Below are 20,200 nucleotides of genomic sequence, written 5' to 3'. Positions count from 1 at the left end.
TCTTCATGTTAGATAGTTAATTTGCCTTGAAGACAGGAAGTAAGCTATGTAGGAATCAATTTTCCATTGGACTCTTATAAATTTCTCCCTATAGATAAAGCCGACCATTAGTTTTAAACAATAGGCTATACTTCCTAAATATAAAATACGTTTTCATTTGATATCTGGCAAAATGAAAGAAAAACCATGCAGAAATTAAAATATGGACACATTTACTTTGCTATGGAGAGTGGTATAATTCATTCATATATTTTTCTATGCTACCTTCTCAGACATTTTTTTTAATTTTTAGTTTTAAGTAGTTGTCTTATGTCCAATTTATTGAGCCAACTCTAATTGACAGATATTATCATTATGTAAATCTCCCTGCCACTTGTCCACGTGCCACCTAAAATATAGTGCAGGGGAGAGGTATACAGGATATGAAGTGCTGATAGTAAGGCTTGTGTGATGTGACAATGTGTTCCTCAAAAAATTATGTAGTAGATATAGCATGTCATATGCCCAAATACAATGTTTATTTATTCCTTGGTAGATGGAAACACAATTTGTTCAGATATCCAGCTTTCAGCAAAGTTGATCCTTGCTCTAGCTCAGAGGTGAATCCTGATTTATCTAAAGTTCCCACACTGTCCAATGGGAATTTCTGTGATGAGAGAAATATTCTGTTTCTACGCTGCCCAATATAGTAGCCGTTAGCCTCATGGGGCTATTGAGTATTTGCAATGTGGCAAGTAAGACCGCAAAACTAAACTTTAAATTTAATTTAATTTAATTACTGTCAATTCATTCATCCATTCAGTCATTTTAAAAATTACTATGAATTTCACTTTAATAGACACATGTGGCTACCAGCTATTGCATTGGACACCCTAGCATAACCAATTATGATAATCCCATTGCCATTGCCACTAACTGGATGGACATAAGACATTTGGCAAAATGTTGGCCAACAGATGGGAAGAGAGTGTTGTTGGCAAATGATATTGTTACTGCCCCCATTAGACAATGCCTTTCCCAGCATTGTTGCATGGAACTGGGACACTAACCTTTTCATACCACGAATAATAATACCACGGCAGAGCAAGGATGCTCCTGCATGACCTTGAGACTTCCAGTAAATGAGATAATGACTTTTTCATATAGCTTAAGCCATTTTGATTTGTGTGCCATGTTATTTGCAGAGGAAGCGTCATCACTCATAGAAAGCATCTTCTTCGTTACTTCATGAAATTGTCAGAGAAAGTATTATTTTTAATCTTCGAAATTAGAATAGGCTATTGTTGGAATTTTAATAAAGACAACTTGTATATAGCATATACATTTGATTTGGTAAAGTAGAGTACTTATGTAGTAACAACAATCATAGTAAAGATCAGAGTTGTGAATGTTTCCTATTGTCTAAACTGAAATTCACCTTAAAATCTTATGAAAGGGTAACACAAGTGAAACATATATGCTATTTTGAGGATAAATAAATTGAAATTAGAAGATGTTAATGAGGTCAGACCGCTCATTAATTCTGGGGATATGTCTCAATCTTGGGTCTTTTTTTTCCCAACAAAATACTTCTTTTTTAATTTAGATTGGTTGTCTCTGTAATTATCCTTTTTGTTAGCGGCTTACAAGAAGAAAATAAAACTGAGCATTTAAGTATTTGTGTTTGTAATGGTCTAGTTGATTTTGTTTCCAACATATCGCTAGCTCTGTTAAAAGCAGTCCATTTTTGAGTCAAGTATGGCAGGAAAATGTCACATTGAAGAGAAGAACAATATCTACTTTAATTATATTAAACATAAATCAGAAAAAAAGGGATAATTGAAGAAGTTGGGTTTCAGAAAATCTATAAAAATAAAGGATATAAATGTGTGAAGTTGCATGCAGTGAGTGACTCACAAAATTTCACAGCTGAGAAATTGAAGAGACCTAACATTTACTACTATTAAAGGTAATTATTCAAATCATAGGTCTTACAATATCTGCTATTAGTTGCAAATGTTTAGGTAGAATTTAGAAAGTGTGCTTAACAATGGAAGCAACAATTTTGTTTTCATATCTTCTTGCATTCAGAGTAGGAACTGTTTTCCCTGGCCTTTGCGGGAGGGGGGGGGGGACATAAAACAGCTTTTGAACAGCAGCAGAGGCTCCTTAGTTTAGGCATTTTGTTTTTAGACCCTAGAATGGCTTGATGAGGCAGACTTTTTATCTCCTTTTGTAAAGGCATTTAAATATTTGATCATCTTTTGTCTGCAAAGTGTTTTCACTTCATTATGCCCTACATGAAGATAATGCAATAGACTAAAAAAAAAAAAAAAAAGAAAAAGAAAAAACCCCACAACTATTCAAAGTTCTTCTAAGCTTTATGATTTTTTTTAACTGATCTCTGTGCCCAATGTGGGGCTCGAACTCACAACCCTGAGATCAAGAATCACATGTTCTACCGACTGAGCCAGCCAAATGCCCCCCAACTTTTATGATTTTATCATTTAATTGTATCATTATAAATTTAATGATCAATGTATTCAGATGATATTGGAATTTAAATCTTTTAACCCTTCTGTTTTACCCCTGAGAAGATTTACTAATTTAGCTCACAAAAAACAATTCCAAAATGCAAATGTGAGAATGACCCAAGTGAGACCGGATGGAAAAGGAACTGTGACTGTTAAGAAACTTATCTCTAGATATCACTAAGGTACAGCAACACTGAACAAACATCTATTAAAAATTATAATAATTATGAAATTTTTATTCCAAAATATTAAACATTTTTTTGTAATGTTTATTTATTTATTTTGAGAGAGAGAACGCGAGTGGGAGGTGGGGCAGAGAGAGAGAGGGAGACACAGAATCTGAGCTGTCAGCACAGAGCCCTACGCGGGGCTTGAACTCATGAGCTGTGTGATCATGACCCGAGCTGAAGTCAGACACTCAACCGACTGAGCCACCCAGTCGCCCCCCAAAATATTATATATTTATATAAATATGGTTTCTATTTTTATACTAGAATAGTGAAAATGATATAACACATGGCATCCATTAAACTGTTATTTTGTGCTAGGCACCAAACTAAGTTTTTTATGTGCGAGGTACAAAGCTTAGGTTTTTAGTTATCTCATTAAAGTCTTATGCAATCTGATGCAGTAGATACTAATCTTATCCTTATTTTACAAGTAAATAAACTGAAGATTAGAGCTAAACAATTCCTTTACAATCATGAATAATAGTGGAAAAATTGGAGTGATTTGGGTTGGCCTTATTTGTTTCCCTTCTTGTACGGATCACCATCCTGTTTCTGCCATTGTCTAGTATTAGAAAACAGGGATTTCCCTTTTTTCTCTCACTTTTCTAATGCATACTACAAAAGCAGGGCACCTGGGTGGCTCAGTCAGTTAAGCGGCCAACTTTGGCTCAGGTCATGATTTTGTGGTCCGTGAGTTCGAGCCCCGTGTCAGGCTCTGTGCTGACAGCTCAGAGCCTGGAGCCTGTTTCAGATTCTGTGTCTCCCTCTCTCTGACTCTCCCCTGTTCATGCTCTGTCTCTCTCTGTCTCAAAAATAAATAAACGTTAATGCATACTGGAAAAGCAAGTCAGCATCCCGTGTGGAAAAGAAGGGAAGATTCTGGTGGGGGAGCGGGTGTGGAAGATTATGATCTCACTGTTTGTGAATTTCAGCCCCCCATCGGTTGGTGTGCTGATAGTACAGAGCCTGCTTAGGATTCTCTCTCTCTCCCTCCCTCTCTCTCTCTCTCTGTCTGCCCTCCCTGGCTCATTCTCTATGTCTCTCTCTCAAAAATAAATAAAGATTAAAAAAAAAAAAGAAAATCATTAAAATTGTTTATACTCAATTTCAAAGCATTTATAGATTTCCTAAAGCTCATACATTGTTGCTTTAGGATGCTAAGTTAAGAAACCCAGATGTAGCATTTATGTATCGATTTGGTAAGAATAGGGCCAGTATATTTGTTCTCCTCCCCCTCCTGCCACAAATCTCTTCCCAGAGTACATGATGTTAATTCTAGTTGCCAATTCATTCATTTGGTGACACCCGTAATAATGATTTATTACACCACTCAGCTTCTGGGCAGGGCCAGATGTATATCACCCTGGTCATGCAACCCCTTTCTCTGTGAGTGTATAAACTTTCAGGGAATAGTGCCTTTCCTTATGCCTAGTGTAAATCACTCAGATGGTATTATAGCCCTATTTCCTTCTGTTTTGTCCTCACTGGATTTGGAAGCAAATGTGAAAACAGCTTAAAAAGTCATTTACCTGTTGTAAGTATAGCTGCTTAAAACAGGAGGGCCATCTTTTATAGTTATGAGATGTCACAATGACTTTATTGGGGAGACAGATTTAATCAATGTCACTGATGGAACTGTATTAAATAATTACACTTACTCTTTTGACTTTTCCTCTAGTTGGCACTTGAAAAAGCTATCCTTTTGTTCTGGATCACAGTGGAAATCTTTTGTTATAGTGAGAAAGTTAAAGGTTTTTCTTTGTCTTCATTTATTTCTCCTTTGCCACTTCTTTATACCTTTCAGCGTAGGCTTAATTTATACCAGTAGATGCATACTCATTGGATTAAATGCTTACATCCTAAATTAAAAAAAAATTTTAAGTGTTTTATTTATTTGAGAGAGAGAGAGAGAGAGAGAGAGAGAGAGAGTGTTCACGTGGGGGAAGAGAGAAGGAAAGGGAGACACAGAATCCGAAGCAGGCTCCAGGCTCCCAGCTGTCAGTGGCAGAGCCTGATGCAGGGCCTGAACTCATGAACCATGAGATCATGACCTGAGCTGAAGCGTTGTAGGTAGAAATCTCAAAATAGATTTAAAGATTTGGAAATCAGTGGGAAATTTTGTTCCCCTTCCCATTTAGAGTCAAGAGAAAATAGCAGTGTAGGGACATATGGCTGATAGGACCAAAGATAACCTCCCCAAAGACTTCTGTGCTCTAGAATGGCATGCAAGCTAATAAATGGCACATAACTCATGAAAGAGTGGCTGAAGTTGAACAAATGAAGGGGTGTTTTAGCCAACATCCTATGCCTCAGTTGACTTCTCTTCTAATCAATGTTTTGGTACCACGTAAGATTCCATCATTCAGAATTTAAGCAAGCTCCTGGGGCAGGGGTGGGGTGGGGGTGGGGGGGGGGAGGTGGCAAAAAGATCCAAAATTGCCTGTGTTTAAGATTCTGGGTTTTTTTATACATTATTAATTTGTATAAAAACAAAATTTTATTTTTGTATTCCAGTATTCCAGGGTTGTGGATTTACTAATATTTAATTCATTCACTTAGTGTAATATCTGAAACTTATGAGTTAATTTGTAATTTTTACAACACAATGATGATATATGGCTTGATACCTGGATATTGCTAGTCAATTTATGTATCACTTCTGGGTTTGAAAGTTAACATATGATATTTAGTGTAAATATACACTTTTAAATGACTGAGTCAGAATTGTGATATTCTGGTTATGACATACAATAATGTGTGATTACGTCCTTTACCACCCAATTGTAAACTCCATGACAGTAGTGAAAATGACTGCATCCTTAACACCTAAGAAGGTTTCTCGGTGTCAAATAGGATTGGGTGAATAAATACAAAAGTATATATATATATCAAAGATGTGACCCAATAAGAAAAAAATATATGAATGGTATAAGCCAAGTTTTCCTTTACTTCTTGTTTTACTTTCCTTTTGAAAGGTCAGGAAACTCACCTTGGGTATTTGTTTAGGTAAAAGAGTGTGCCTGACTCTTGGGTCATATGCCCTCAGAATGGTGCTGAATGAAACAGACTAATAAATTAATTTCAATGTGGTTAATAAGTAGGTTTACATGTTACAGTACTCTAGTGACTTCTGAAGATTGTTTCTAACTGACAGTAATGTCTCTAGTATATGAAAAGTGTGACTTGGGGTGCCTGGGTGTCTCAATCCATTAAGTATCCAACCATTGATTTTTGGATCAGGTCACAATCTCAGTTTGTGAGATGGAAACTTGCACAGGGCTCTATGCTGACAGCACGGAACCTGCTTGGGATTCTCTTTCTCCTTCTGTCTTCCCCCTTCCCCACTCATGTTCTCTCTCTCAAAATAAATAAATAGACAGTAAATAAAAAGATGTCTTCACTTTTATGTTATCTAGAAGTTGTACAATTATATATCATGCTTTCTTTTAAACATTTTTATTTATTTTTAAAATTTTTTAAATGTTGATTTATTTTTGAGAGACAGAAAGACAGAGCATGATCAGGGGAGAAGCAGAGAGAGAGGGAGACAAGGAATCCAAAGCAGGCTCCAGGCTCTGAGCTGTCAGCACAGAGCCCATCATGGGACTTGAGGTCATGTGAAATCATGACTTGAGCTGAAGTCGTACGCTTAACCTACTGAGCCACCCAGGCGCCCCTAAACATTTTTTTAAATGCTTATTTATTTTTGAGACAGAGAGTGTGTGAGAGCGCGAGCAGGTCAGAGAGAGAAGTTAGCAGAGGATCCGAAGTGGGCTCTGTGCTGACTGCTAGGAGTTCAATGCAGGGATCCAACTCACAAATCATGAGATCATGACTGGAGCCAAAGATGGGTCTCAGTCGATTAAGCATCTGACTCCGGCTTGGGTCACGAACTCAGGACTCATGGGTTCGAGCCCCATGTGCAGCTCTATGCTAACAGAGCAGAGCCTGGAGCCTGCTTCGGATTCTGTGTCTTCCCCTCTCTCCCCATCCCTCTCTCTTTCAAAAATAAATAAAGACATTAAGGGGCGCCTCAGTGGCTCAGTTGGTTAAGCATCCGACTTCAGCTCAGGTCAACGCTTAACCCACTGAGCCATCCAGGTGCCCCAAGCATACAGTTTTATATGCATACATATGTGGCATTTTCATAGGGTAAGAATATCTGTATCTTGCACTGGATTCCCTGTATAGGCAACAGTCACAAATGCAAGAAAAAGACTCACTTTTTGTGAATCTCTTGAGAATTTGGGAAAGGAGGATGTGTATGCTTTAAATATGTTGTAAATTAATAAAGGAAAAAAAATCTACAATTTCTGATTGTCATGTTCCAACTCATTTTTCCTTCCAAGAATGCTCCCTATTCTGCTAAAGAAATGCTGAGTTTGAAAACCAATTGTGTATGATTGCATTTCTTCCCATCTGTGGCTCCAGCCTCCCTCCCACCACAGCTTGCCTTCCTCAGGCTCTCTGTCCCACGGCTACGGATCCATGTAAGTTCCAGTGTGCTGTGTATCCTCTGTGACCTCCTAACCTTTACAGACAGCTTTTTCTGCCTGAAATATTACTTCCACCTCTAGTCTCCAACTGATTAACCCTACTTGTCCTCCAGGATTCCTCTCTGGTGACCTTTGACCAGGACCCTGGGCAAATCTCTGTCGATGCACATATCAAGCTGCATTGAAATAATGTGCCTTTACCTTCTCTTTTTTTCCATTACTGAGTTGCAGAGTTCCTTGAAATCATTTAGAAATTCATTCACCTCCGTAAGCTCACAACCTCACACAGCATCTAGTACATAAAGGGTCAATAGTCTTATAGAATGTTGACAGTTTTGATAAAAAATGAATAGTAGTGACCAAAAGGGTTTAATGAGTTTTCCTTTGTAGAGTGCATATATTTTTAAACAAAAGAAAAATATAAGCTGAAGGAACGAATGACTACTTTTGGAACTGATTTCATGCAGAAAGAAACAAAGTAGAAAGATATCTAGTAATAAAGGAACCTTCCTGAAGCCACTGAATGATTAAATTCCTATCACATAGTTGACACCTTCAGACTTACTCTCTCTTGAATCATTAATCATATATATGCCCATTTGAAAGTACCTTACAATTCACAGTTTTTGTAAACAGTACAGTTGAAGTTCATAGGAACAGATGGAATTTATATTTTGTCAGCTAACCTAGCAATATTCTCTTCTAAAATTTCAACTTGGCCCAATTCCACTTGCTTCCTCTCCTAATTGTTTTCTTAAGACCAGTGGTTTTCAACGGATCGTATGGTAGATACTGTGATGCTCCAACCACATTTCCCTTCAGAACTGGAGGACTCATTCTGCACTTGCTGTTTGTGCTGCTGCCTGATAGCTTCCAACTATGACACTTTCCTCTGCTTGCCCTCAGCTGGAGGGGGCCCGTTCACCCAAGTCTCACTCTGCTCTGAGGGCAGCCTACATTCATTAGTGGTTAATGGGGCGCTAAAGGCTCTGCCACTTCTCATCCACCTTGAGACCACCCAGAAGGGCCACTCAAGTTTCAGAGGTTCTTGTGGGACTGAGTGACCTTTCCTGAGACTGTATCACAGTGCAACGTTTCCCTTTGCCTAAAGATGGTCTCACCATCCCTTGCCCCTAAAGGTGCCAATTCTAAGAGTGTTTCCCAAAAAATTCTGGCGCTTGTGTTGATAATAGACTCTAATGGACAAAAGTGCAGCAATTAGTTGGGAGACTGTTGTAATCCGGGGAATCAATTGTGATCACAGGTGATGAGAAATATTTGGATTTTGAATATATTTTGAAGTTAAAGACAACAAATGTTCTGATATATTGGGTGTAGTTTGTAAGAGAAAATGGGGATTCAAGGATGTTTCCACTTATGTTGGTGTAAGTGCTGGAAAATAGTGGGCATGACCTGTATGTGGGGCTGATATGGGGAGGGGTAATTGAGACTGGATTCATTCTGAAGTATGTTCAGTTTGAGATGTCAACTAGACATCCAGTAGAGACGTCAAGTAGACAACTAGATTTATAGGTCTGCAGTCTGTTGGAGCACTGTGGATAAGAGGTGTAACTTTAGAAGTCTTCTGCATATACTAATTTTTAAAGCCATGAAAATAGATGAGATATCCATCAGAATGAGCATAAAGAAAAGAAGAAGACCAAAGACTGAGACTGGAAATGTTCTAATTTAGAGACTGGGGAGAAGAAGAAGAGCCAGCAAGGGGGGGACTGAGATGGAATGACCACTGAGGTAGGGTAAATCCCTGGAGAGTAAAGTCTTGGAAAAAATGTGGGAAAGTAGATAAAGAAGAAGGGTATGGTAATCTATTTCAAATGCTACCTACGGGTCAAGTAAATTGACTTTAGTTACTTTGATAGTGATCTTGATGACACCATTTTTAATAGATGATGAGGAAAAACATAATGAAGTGGGAACATGTGAGAAGGGGGGAAACAACACATATTTTCAGTGTTTTACTACAAAGGGGAGCAGAATAATAGGAAAATATTTCACAGAGAAAGTGGAGTCTGAAAACCATTTTTTTTAAAGAGATAACAGTCTATGTACATGTTGATGGGAATGATCCAGTAGAGTGGGAAAGTGATGATGTAAGGTAAAGAAGGGATTATTTCTGGAGCAATGAGCTTGGGCTGAGCAAGAGACAGGGTTTACTATACAAATGAAGATAGTGACATCAAGTGTGAGTATAACAGTATAGTAAAACTAGTAAATATTTTTCATGTGTTGGAAATAAAGCCAATGTACACAATTAAAGTGTTACTTATGGTGCTGTGCTTACAAGTTATAGGCTGAAATAGTCTCTATGATTTTGTTAGCTATAAAAAATGTACAATATATTCAAATAAGCCATCTGATTTTTTAAAGTATAAAGTGAAAGAATGTTAAAGATGGAATATTTTAAATTTTTTGGCAGTATTATAATTTTAACATAGCTAAATGATAACCTATCTTCTTAATATGTAATAGGTACAAAGCCAAACGTTGTATGTGTCGTTAGAAATGTAACTGTGAATAAAGTGTGTCTTTTCCTATATACTAGTATAAGGCAAACACTATAAAGCTCATACTAATGGAGAAAATGTTGGAAAATATACCTAGGAAAAATAAATATTGCTAATGTTTTTTTCAGTAATATTAACAAATGGGACAATAGAATGTTATGTTTAAAGCTAGATCTTTGTGTCATATATCACACAAAAAGTACTTAAATGACTGTTTAGAAGATAATATATTCCCAAGAATGGAAATTTAATATGAAAACAAATTATAAAAAGTAGTTAGTGTCTCTCATATATCCTGATTTGACTAATTAGTTTTATATAATCCATTAAAACATCAGTCAGATTACAGTAGCAAATTTGGTAGCACTGGATTATACTACTTACAAATAGGAGCATCTGGCAACAATTAACCTAAGAGGCAATTTTCTTTTCCATAGTTATTATCCACATAAGTTTAAACTCAATTCATGTTATTATTTATATTTATTCAGAGGCAGACTACATGTAAACATGCCCTTCTCTTCTAACTCTCCCTCATCTGTAAAAAATTTCTACTTCAGTTATGGTCTTTGCCCATTTCTCATTTGGATTAAATTTTCTCCATTATCGGTTTGCTGGAAAAAAAAAATCTCAGTTACTGTCACTTGCACCAGAGGTGAATGACTACCATTATTAAGTGAAGGGATATTTGTTGCAGCATAAATGCCCCATTTGTTAGACAAAGCAATCTGGTCATCCCAAGATCTACCTCTTCTGTCACCATAGAAAAGCTGGGGCTCTGAGAAAGGGAAACAGGAGCTAATGCTTTACAGGTGACGTAAAATTTGCAGTTGGTCTTGACCCGTGCAATGTCAACCCATATCCTTATGTAGATCAACTCCAATCAATTTGTTTGTGTGAGTTTCTGTAAGAGCAAGTGCCTCTTAAGTAACCAAATTCTTGGTTATTTATTCTTTGTCTTGCATGTGGTACAATTGTTTCTGCAACTGCTAGTAAGCAAGGAAGAGTGGTTAACATTATGGTAAACTGAGATGTCTGAACTCTGAGAATTTTTGTTTCCTAAGAGGTCTTGGTGAGTAGAAGTTACACTTATCATTGCAGAAACAGAGATCTATCTATCTATCTATCTGTCTATCATCTCTCCTCACATATATGATACCCCTGCGGGGGCACTTCCCCAATCTTTTATTTTTAAGAATCCCTGATTACAAAGGTCCACCATTACTAAGCACAAAGAGAAATGGATGCTTGCATTCTAGGCTGAGCACTTTATGTAAAATAAATAAATAAATAAATAAATATTAAAAATCTATTTTTTGAGTATTTGTGTGATGAGTATTCAAAATACATCATTTCAGATTATTGGATGAATTTTGTATTAAGTCTTTAAGACATTGGTTTTTGTTTAATCCTTTAGTCATGTTTCTATTAATTGAAAAGGTTCGTTACAATTGAAAAGTCCTTTTAAAATAACACCATACTTTTCTTACCACTGCTGCATGGTCAAACACTGTCAGGCTTCTGGTCTCAGGGCATGTCAACAAGAAAAGAAACACAGAAAATGCTACTCTGTTGGTAAGGTGAAGCATTTATCTATAGGCCCTGAGCAAGCAATCCCAAGTCTCTTCTTTGTTTTACCATTTTTGTAGACTTCCCACTAAAACTAGAGCTTCTTACTCACTGGATAATCTAAATGAGTCATTAATTATATTTGCTTCTTCAATATATAGAAAGCAAGAAGAAGATGATGAAGTTGGGTACATAGCTTGGGTATATAGCTGTTTTTTAAGCAACAAGGCAAAGTTTAAATTACTTACTGCCATTAACATTGAAGACAATGTTGAGTTGGAATTGTATCCCTTAAATAAAATAGCCTACAAAAAGAATTCTATACTTTGCTAAAACATATCTCCAACATCTATTTAGACTGATAGCTAGGGCTATTTTGTTGGTCTCAAAGGCTCATGATAAGCTCTAAACCTTGTGTAAATTTGTAGGCATAGGCATGTGTGTGTGTGTGTGTGTGTGTGTGTATACATGAATACATCCACTAGCATTTGAAATAAAAACTTCTATCACTCAACCATATAACTCAAATAATATGTATAATAGGAAGCCACCATATGGAAGATTCACACACTGTGGGGTATAAACATCAAATCCAATGTCTTGAAATATTTAAAGCCATATGTGGTAACAAATGTTTGCATCAGTAACCTGGATGTAAACTGAATTTTTGGTGCAGTATTCATATCCCCTGGCTTAATTAACCTGTATTATATTTCTCTAAATTTGACAATATGAAAATTTACGAGTGCATTTTAATGATTTCTCATGTACTTTCCTATAAGTTTCCTATATTTCAGTAACAATATGAACTCAAATTCTTTGGCAGATCACATTTGTTCCAACTGGAAATAAAAATGTGTTCTGGGTTGGGAAAGGCAAGTTGGGTTTGGGACTGAGATGTAATCAGATGATTTTTGACCATGGTTCATGAAACCTTCATTCCCTCTGGTGAAAACCCAGCATGATAAATTGAATCTTGGGACATGGAAAGTCCCATCACATTATGAATTCTGTTGATAGAATGCTGATGACAAAGAGGTTACAGATTATTTAATTAGCACAATGAGAGCTTTTCAGATTATAAATTTATGGAAATATTTTAAACTAAGCCCTATTTTTATGAAATTTGCTGTTCCTTCACAAATATAAAAAAAATAGGACAAAGAACTGCAAAAGACCAATGCAGCTCTAAAAAAGCTGTAGGCAGCCCAGCAGAGAGCTGTAGGGCAAAAATTGCCTATAGAGAAGTATTGTGTAGAGAAATCAACACGAGGCCCTAATATGCTAATCATGCTCAGTCATTGGCTGGGGGCTGCCTAGGGAGAGTGTGTATCTGACTCAAATACTGTAATGGATCCCAGAGGTAGACAACTTAGGCTGTTATCTGACTGAACACTATGCAACAGGTTCATTCTTTTTTTATTAGAAAACATATTTTTAATGTTTATTTTCAAGAGAGAGACAGAGTGTGGGCAGGGGGAGGGGCAGAAAGAGAGGGAGACACAGAATCTGAAGCAGGCTTCAGGCTCTAAGCTGTCAGCACAGAGCCTGATGTGGGGGCTCAAATTCACGAGTGGTGATATGATGACCTGAGCCAAAGTCAGACACTCAACCGACTAAGCCACCCAGACGTCTCCAACAAGTTCGTTCTTAAAGGTATTTCTGAGAGGTACACACTTATTGATTCCACATTAGTAAATACCAGATTTTTAAAAATGCCATTCATAATAACAACAAACATTATATGTAATAATGACAATAAAGTCCTGTAAGAATTTAAGAAAAAAACATAAAACTATGGAAATAATAATAGAATAACTAAATTCAGAAGTATACAATGATTATGGATGACAATAGTCCATATAAATAATTACTCTACAATGTCAGTGAAATTCTAGTTGATAGTTTAGAAAGATTTTTTTAAATATTTACGAAATATAAGATCTTAAGATATCCAAGACATCCATGAGAAAGATTAACAAAATGAGGAGGCTTATCCTACCAAATATCAAGGCTTATTATAAAGCTGTAATAAATAAAAAAGATAAAAGTCATAGGTCTGCTGGGTGGTAGGGTCAGTGCTTCGAGAGAACATCCCCACAGGGAGACCCGGAAGAGGCTGGCCCCGGAAGAGGCTGGCTGGGCTGCTGAGCCTACTGGGCCAGACAGTAAGAGGCCAGCAGGAAAAACAAGATTCCAGCAGAGACATCAGCTAAAGTGGGTAACTCTAGCCCTAGGAAGACCAGCCCTTAAAAATTGTGGGAGGAATCAGTTCCTGGCTAATGCAAGTCAGAGTCAGAAAGCCAATCAGACAGAGGCCTAGATGTAAAGTTCAGTACTGAGGATCTTAAAGCACAGTCCAAGCAGACTGGGATGCTGGGATGGTGTTTGAAACTACCAAGACAGGCCTGGAACTTCCTTCCAGCCATGAAGCTGGAGGGAGAAGACTTCTTCTACCATAGCAACTGCAAAAAGCCGGGCATCACAGAACTTGTGAAGCTTATGAAGGAGGCTTACCCAGACCACACACATTTTGAGAAAAACAATCCCCATTATGACCCATACAGCAAAGAAGACAATCCCAAATGGTCCTTGGTAGATGTACAGTTTGTTTCAATGATGAAGCATTTCATTACCCTGGCTGAGCTCAAAACTCATCACCAAGCCCTTAAAAAATATGGCTCTCTTAGAGAGGCAAACCATAAAAGAGACTCTTAACTACACAGAACAAACTGAGAGTTGCTGGAGGGGAGGTGGGTGTGGGATGGGCTAAATGGGTGATGGGGATTAAGGAGCGCACTTGTGATGAGCACTGGATGTCGTATGTATGTGATGAATCACTAAATTATACTCCTGAAACTAATATTACACTATATGTTAACTAACTGGAATTTAAATAAAAACCCGAAACATTAAAAAAATATATGTATGGCTCTCTTTACTCGCCAGAGACTCTCAATTCATCCCCTGACTCTAGAGGAGTTTGATTTTATTTTGAACCTGGAGAAAAAGGAACCAAGTTAACTGGGATACTATTGCTGAAATGTGCAAAACATTACTCCAAAGAAGTTAAGCTTTTAGAAGACAAAAGAAGGTGTAAGGAGGCTTGCTTATTATGTTCACCTGGGATTGTATACATGGGTGGTTTTCATGTACCTTTTTCAATAAAACATTAATATCAAAAAAAAAGAAAGTAATACACTGAAGAACTTAAAAATAAACCTATCAATCTATCATATCTTAATAAATAAATGTGTAAAGGATGGTTTCATCATTTAGTGTTACCAGATAAGTGATTTCATTGCATATAGTTTTAGGAAGGAAATGGAGCCATATTCTATGCCATACTTAAAAATCTAATACAAGTGACATCACCAAGATGGCTACATCTTGGCTGTTCCTGACTTTGATCTCTCTCACAAGAAGAAGAGTTAATATCTACTGAGGAACAAGACACTGCCGAAACAATCCTAAATCACAGGGGTGAGGCTGAAGCATCCCCCCCTCAGAAACAAGACGGATTGCACTAGAAGGGAAGGAGAAGAGGCTACACTTTGACCACATTGCCCTTTCCTCAGCCTGTGCAGATCATGCAGTGAACTCAAAGGAGTCTTTAGTTCCTCTGGTGGGAAATGAAAACCCAGGGGGAACAGCTAGCCTTCCCAAGCATGTGGGTCACTTTGTGGGAGTTTCTACTGGATCTTGCACCACAGACATTGCAGGGGAATCTGTGGTAAGTTTATATCAGACAAAATATACTAAATTTTTTTTTAACATTTATTCATTTTTGAGAGACAGAGAGACAGAGTGTGAGCCAGGGAGGGGCAGAGAGTGAGAGAGACACAGAATCCGAAGCAGGCTCCAGGCTCTGAGCTGTCAACACAGAGCCTGATGTGAGGCTTGAACTCATGAACTGTGAGATCATGACCTGAGCCAAAGTCAGATGTTTAACCGACTGAGCCACCCAGGCGCCCCCAGACAAAATATACTTTAAACTAAAATGGAAAAAAGAGGCAAAGAAAACCAAGGTATAATGATAGGAGGGTCAATAACAAGAAGCTATAATAATTGTCAATATCTATGTTCCCAACACTGGAGCACCTAAATATTTAAAGCAAAGTTAACAAAGTTAAAAGGAGAAATAAAGAAATACAATGAGAATTGGGAACTTTAGTACCTCAGTCTCAACAATGGATAGACCATAACCAGTCAGTTAAACAATAAGGAAACTGTGGATTTGAGCGACACTGTAGACCAAAGGACCTAACAGACATATCCAGAGCATTCAAGCCAGCAACAGCAGAATATGTGTTCTTCTCAAGTGCCCATGGAACATTTTCTACGATAGATCATATGTTAGGCCATAAGACGTGTCATAGCAAATTCAAAATTGAAATTATACCAAGCATCTTCTCTGACAACAATGGCATAAGTCTAGAAATCAATAAAAGAAGAAAACTAAAAAATTCATGAACACATGGAAGATAAACATTTCCCTGAATAACCAATAGATCAAAGAAGAAATTACAGGGGAAATTAAGAAAAAATTGAGGCAAACAAAAATGGAAACACAACATACCAGACCTTATGGGCTACAGTGAAAGCAGTTTTAAGAGAGAAATTCATAGCAATGAATATCTACATCAAGAAGCAAGAAAGATCCCAAATAAACAACCTCACTTTATGTCTTAAGGAACTAGAGAAAGAATAACAAACTGAACCCTAAGTTAGCAGAAGGCAATGGGGTGATGGGAGGGAGAACTTGAAAAAGGTGATCAAAAGCAACAATCTTCCAGTTATATAACAAATAAGCATAGGGATGAATGTACAAGATGATGACTATAGATAACACTGCTGTATGATACATAGAGAAGTTGTAAGAGAGTAAAGCCTAAGATCACAAGGGCATTTTTTCCTTTCTTCATTGTAACTAGATGAGATGAACGTTAACTGAACTGTTATAATCATTTCACAATAATGTAATTCAAACCATAATGCTTAAACCTATACAGTGATGTGTGTCAGTTATTTTTCAATAAAATGGAAAAAATCAAATACAGGAGGATGAAAATCTAATATGGAAAATATCAGTTTGAAGTTTTTGAAGAAAATACAAAATAATATCTTATGATTGGAAGGAAGAACTATTTTTTTTACATGAGAAAAACAACATAGCCATAAAAAGTAGATAAATTTGACTACACTGAAATTACAAATTTCTGTTGAACTAAACATACAATAAAACTAAAAGCAAATAACAGAGAAACCATTTATAAATTTGACAAGCTAAAAACTATTTATAGTGTATTTTTAAAGCGCCACAATTTCAAAAGTTTAAGAAAAAGTAATAGGAGAGGTGCCTGGCTGGCCCACTCAGAAGAGCATATGATTCTTGATCTTGAGGTTGTGAGTTTGAGCCCCACGTTGGGTGTACAGATTACTAAAAAAAACCAAATAAATAGAAAAAGAAATAGGAACATGTGTAAATGAAGAGACCAAAGAATTCTTAGAAGCATAAATATGAATTATCAATAAACATAAGAAGAATGGCTGAAACATACTAGTATTTAAAGGAATAACTATTTGCAAAGCCAGATATCCCTTTAAATTTATCTGATTTGGTGAAAAATATTTAAGTCTACAAATACCAAATATATTTTCTTATATATACATAGAGAAATTTTCACAGTAGCATAAGAAGACCAGCTCCAACATGTTTATTATAGCATTGTCTATAATAGCAAATATCATAATCAACCAAATTTCCCATTAAAAGCAGAACAAATATTTAAATTGTGCTTAAGCCGGGCAGTTTTGGCATAGTGATTTAGAATGATTTTTTTTTTTTGAGTCACCCTGCCAGTGTGTGAAGTCCAGCTCTATCAACTTTGGGCAAAATGTAGCTCTATGCTTCAGTTTCTTCATTTGTAAAATGGAGGTAAAAATTGTGCCAGCTTCTTATTTTTTGTAGGATGTTTTACATAAATAGACTTCAGAGTAGAGTAAGAGACATAGCATATAGTAATTTTTATCTGTTATTATTTATATTAGTCATATGACAATAGACCGCACAACAGATAAAATGAATAAACTGTATCTAGCAATGTGAATGGATTTCATCAAATTGCATTTAAGACATTTTTAAAGGATACATAAAGCATAATACCATTTACATAAAACTAAAACTTGAAAACAATACTGTACATAATTAGCAAGTATGTTCATGTATTGTGAAAGTAAAAAATCATGCATGGGAATTCATCTGTAATTGGAATATTTTATTTTATTAAAAAATAGACCTAAAGAAAATGATGTACAAGTGTATATAAGCATTGCTGGACTATTCTCTATCTTTTTATTAATGCTTGAGATACTTGGTAATTAAATATATTATAGTGTTAATTTACTTTTTCACAAAGAACTCTGCATTTCCCAGGCTCTTATTTTTAATTCCCTTCATTATTCAATTTTTAGCAAAAGCTTCTATAGCTCTTAAAACTACAGTTTCACTTAATTATGCAAGTCTTTTTTTGGTAATAGTTAGACCTAGTCCATATGTGTTATGAATTGATTTTACAAGATAAATATGCAATAATCCCATTACTAAAATATTTACACATGTTAATTAATATAAATATTTTGATAAGTACAGAGCATTGGCTATAGAAAGATCATTGTTCCATCAAAAAGAAAAACAAAAAACAAGTAGCATAGGACATTCAAAACAAGAACTGAAGGGTGCCTGGGTGGTTCGGTCAGTTAAGCATCTGGCTCTTGAGTTTGGCTCAGGTCATGATCTCACAATTTGCAAGCCCTGTATTGGGCTCTGTGTGGGCAGTGTGGAGCCTGCTTGGGATTCTCTCTCACTCTCTCTCCATCCCTCTCCTGCTCTGTCTCAAAATAAGCAAATATTAAAGAAACAAACAAACAAAAATTGAAAACCTATGGTTTTCAACCTATGGTGAAAAAGGTATTTCCTTCACAGCTTCCCATGGTGCCTGAACTGTGCCTAAACTCCATCTCTTCTATGTATTCTCATTTTGGTAGCCTTTCTGATAGACAAAATAGTCTCTATGGATCCCTCTCAGAACTTGTAATGAGGGGTTTGCTTCATTCAGACAAGGACTTGGCAAACATTTCTATGATGAGCAAGACAGTAAATATTTTAGACTATGTGATACATATGACCTTGGTCACTATACTCAACTTTGTAATTGTAGGGCAAAAGACAAAGGCATAAACAATATGCACATGAAAGGGTGTTAGAACAAATAGGTGATTGGCTTCAATTTCGAGCTCTGAGTCTAAGTTTCTACAGTGACATAGTCAGACTCTCATACCTTATCAGAGACCAAGGAGAGGTCATTACTTTCCTTTTAAAAGATACAGCAGAATAGATTGTGGCAGTGCTTTATTCCAGAAAACCAACACTATGTTGAGTTGTTCCACTTTGGGAAGTGCCCAAATAAATCCATATTAGCTATGGACCTTATTAACTAATGAATAAGGACCAAGAAGAAAGGTTAACTATTCTTAAACCTTCTGGTCACTGAATAATCTCTGCATCAAGTTTCTGACAGATTCTATTTTTTATTGCTACCGGTGAGAATATACCAAAATATGATCCTTTCCAAGTAGTCGAGGTAGTCATTTTTTATTACACCTATTGCTTGGTGGAATGGCCTAAGATTATCTCTGACCTTGGAAATGACTCCAAATAACCCCATTCACTGATATCTAAGGACTTCAATGTTGATTGTCCCAACAATGATTTTATTTAAGCTAGTGGTCCACGAGTTCATCTACAGCCCTTTACATGATTGCACAAACTGAAAGCCTATGCTTTCCACTCGTTCCATTCTCAGCCATGCTCACTCATCCTGCCGTCAGTGTAATGCATCAGTTGTGGCACTGTTGGCAATTTTAGATACCTATCTCTGTGAAATTGCTATCGCAAAATGTAGGGAAATTCACACACTTGTTTGTTTTCTTTTTAAATGTTTATTTATTTATTTATTGATCTCAGAAACTATAAGATCATGACCACAGCCAAAATCAAGAGTTGGAAACTTAACTGACTATGCCACCTGGCACCGCATACACACACTTGTATGGGATAAAAGACAAACTGCTAACCATTCCAGTAAAAACAAATTGCCTCAAAGGGTCTAAGTATATAAGAACCAAGATAATTGATTAACAGAGTTTATCACTGCGCGTTGTAAAGGAGATAATGTGCTTTAATGCAGTTATTACATAAGGATTACAGCAATGGTTGAGATACTGGTAGTCTATATTACTCTTTAGAGTGTATCTGTTCTTTGGTTTGGTAATGAGGGAAGTAAAGTGGTGTTAACAAGTCACTTTTCTCCTCGATGATTTCTTTGTTTAATATGACCTCCCTACTTTCACCAACACAGGTGGATTTACAGTTTAGAAGTTGACTGAAGATCTGTGGGCTTCATTTGACTACCAGTTGGTGAGGTTCTCCTGTTATATGTAAAAGGAAAAAAAAAACTGAGTAAAGGTTATCATGTTCTTCCCGTATCTGAACATTACCCAGTAAAAATGTGATGCCCATAAAATAGCACTATTATTTATTCTGCATTTACTATGAGTTAAATAGGTGCATACCTAAAAAATTTATCTGTACTCTCTAACAATTCTTATAACGATCTTTTGAGGTATAGCCTTTTCTTGTTACTGTTTTATAACTGATAAATCTGGGAATTAAAGATATTCAGAGAGGGGTGCCTGGGTGGCTCAGTCAGTTAAGTATCCAAATTCAGCTCAGGTCATGATCTCACGGTTTGTGAATTTGAGCAGACGCGTTGGGCTCTGTGATGACAGCTCAGAGCCTGGAGCCT

The 20,200-nt window shown here is 36.5% G+C and overlaps 1 protein-coding gene across 1 annotated transcript in view; it reads left to right on the top strand.

Annotated features, from left to right (window-relative positions):
- LOC106966922 (thymocyte nuclear protein 1-like) overlaps positions 1-14,357 on the top strand; it is a 191,255-nt gene extending 176,898 nt beyond the window's left edge. The window contains exons 4-5 of the mRNA XM_053203618.1: positions 13,623-14,029; positions 14,261-14,357. Of these exons, the coding sequence (XP_053059593.1) occupies positions 13,623-14,029; positions 14,261-14,357 (504 nt within the window). The remainder of the gene's footprint in view (positions 1-13,622; positions 14,030-14,260) is intronic.
- The last annotated feature ends 5,843 nt before the right edge of the window (positions 14,358-20,200 follow it).

Source organism: Acinonyx jubatus, chromosome C1 (genome assembly GCF_027475565.1).
Source record: "Acinonyx jubatus isolate Ajub_Pintada_27869175 chromosome C1, VMU_Ajub_asm_v1.0, whole genome shotgun sequence".
Lineage (NCBI taxonomy): Eukaryota > Metazoa > Chordata > Mammalia > Carnivora > Felidae > Acinonyx > Acinonyx jubatus.
This window is presented reverse-complemented; position numbering and strand designations above follow the sequence as displayed.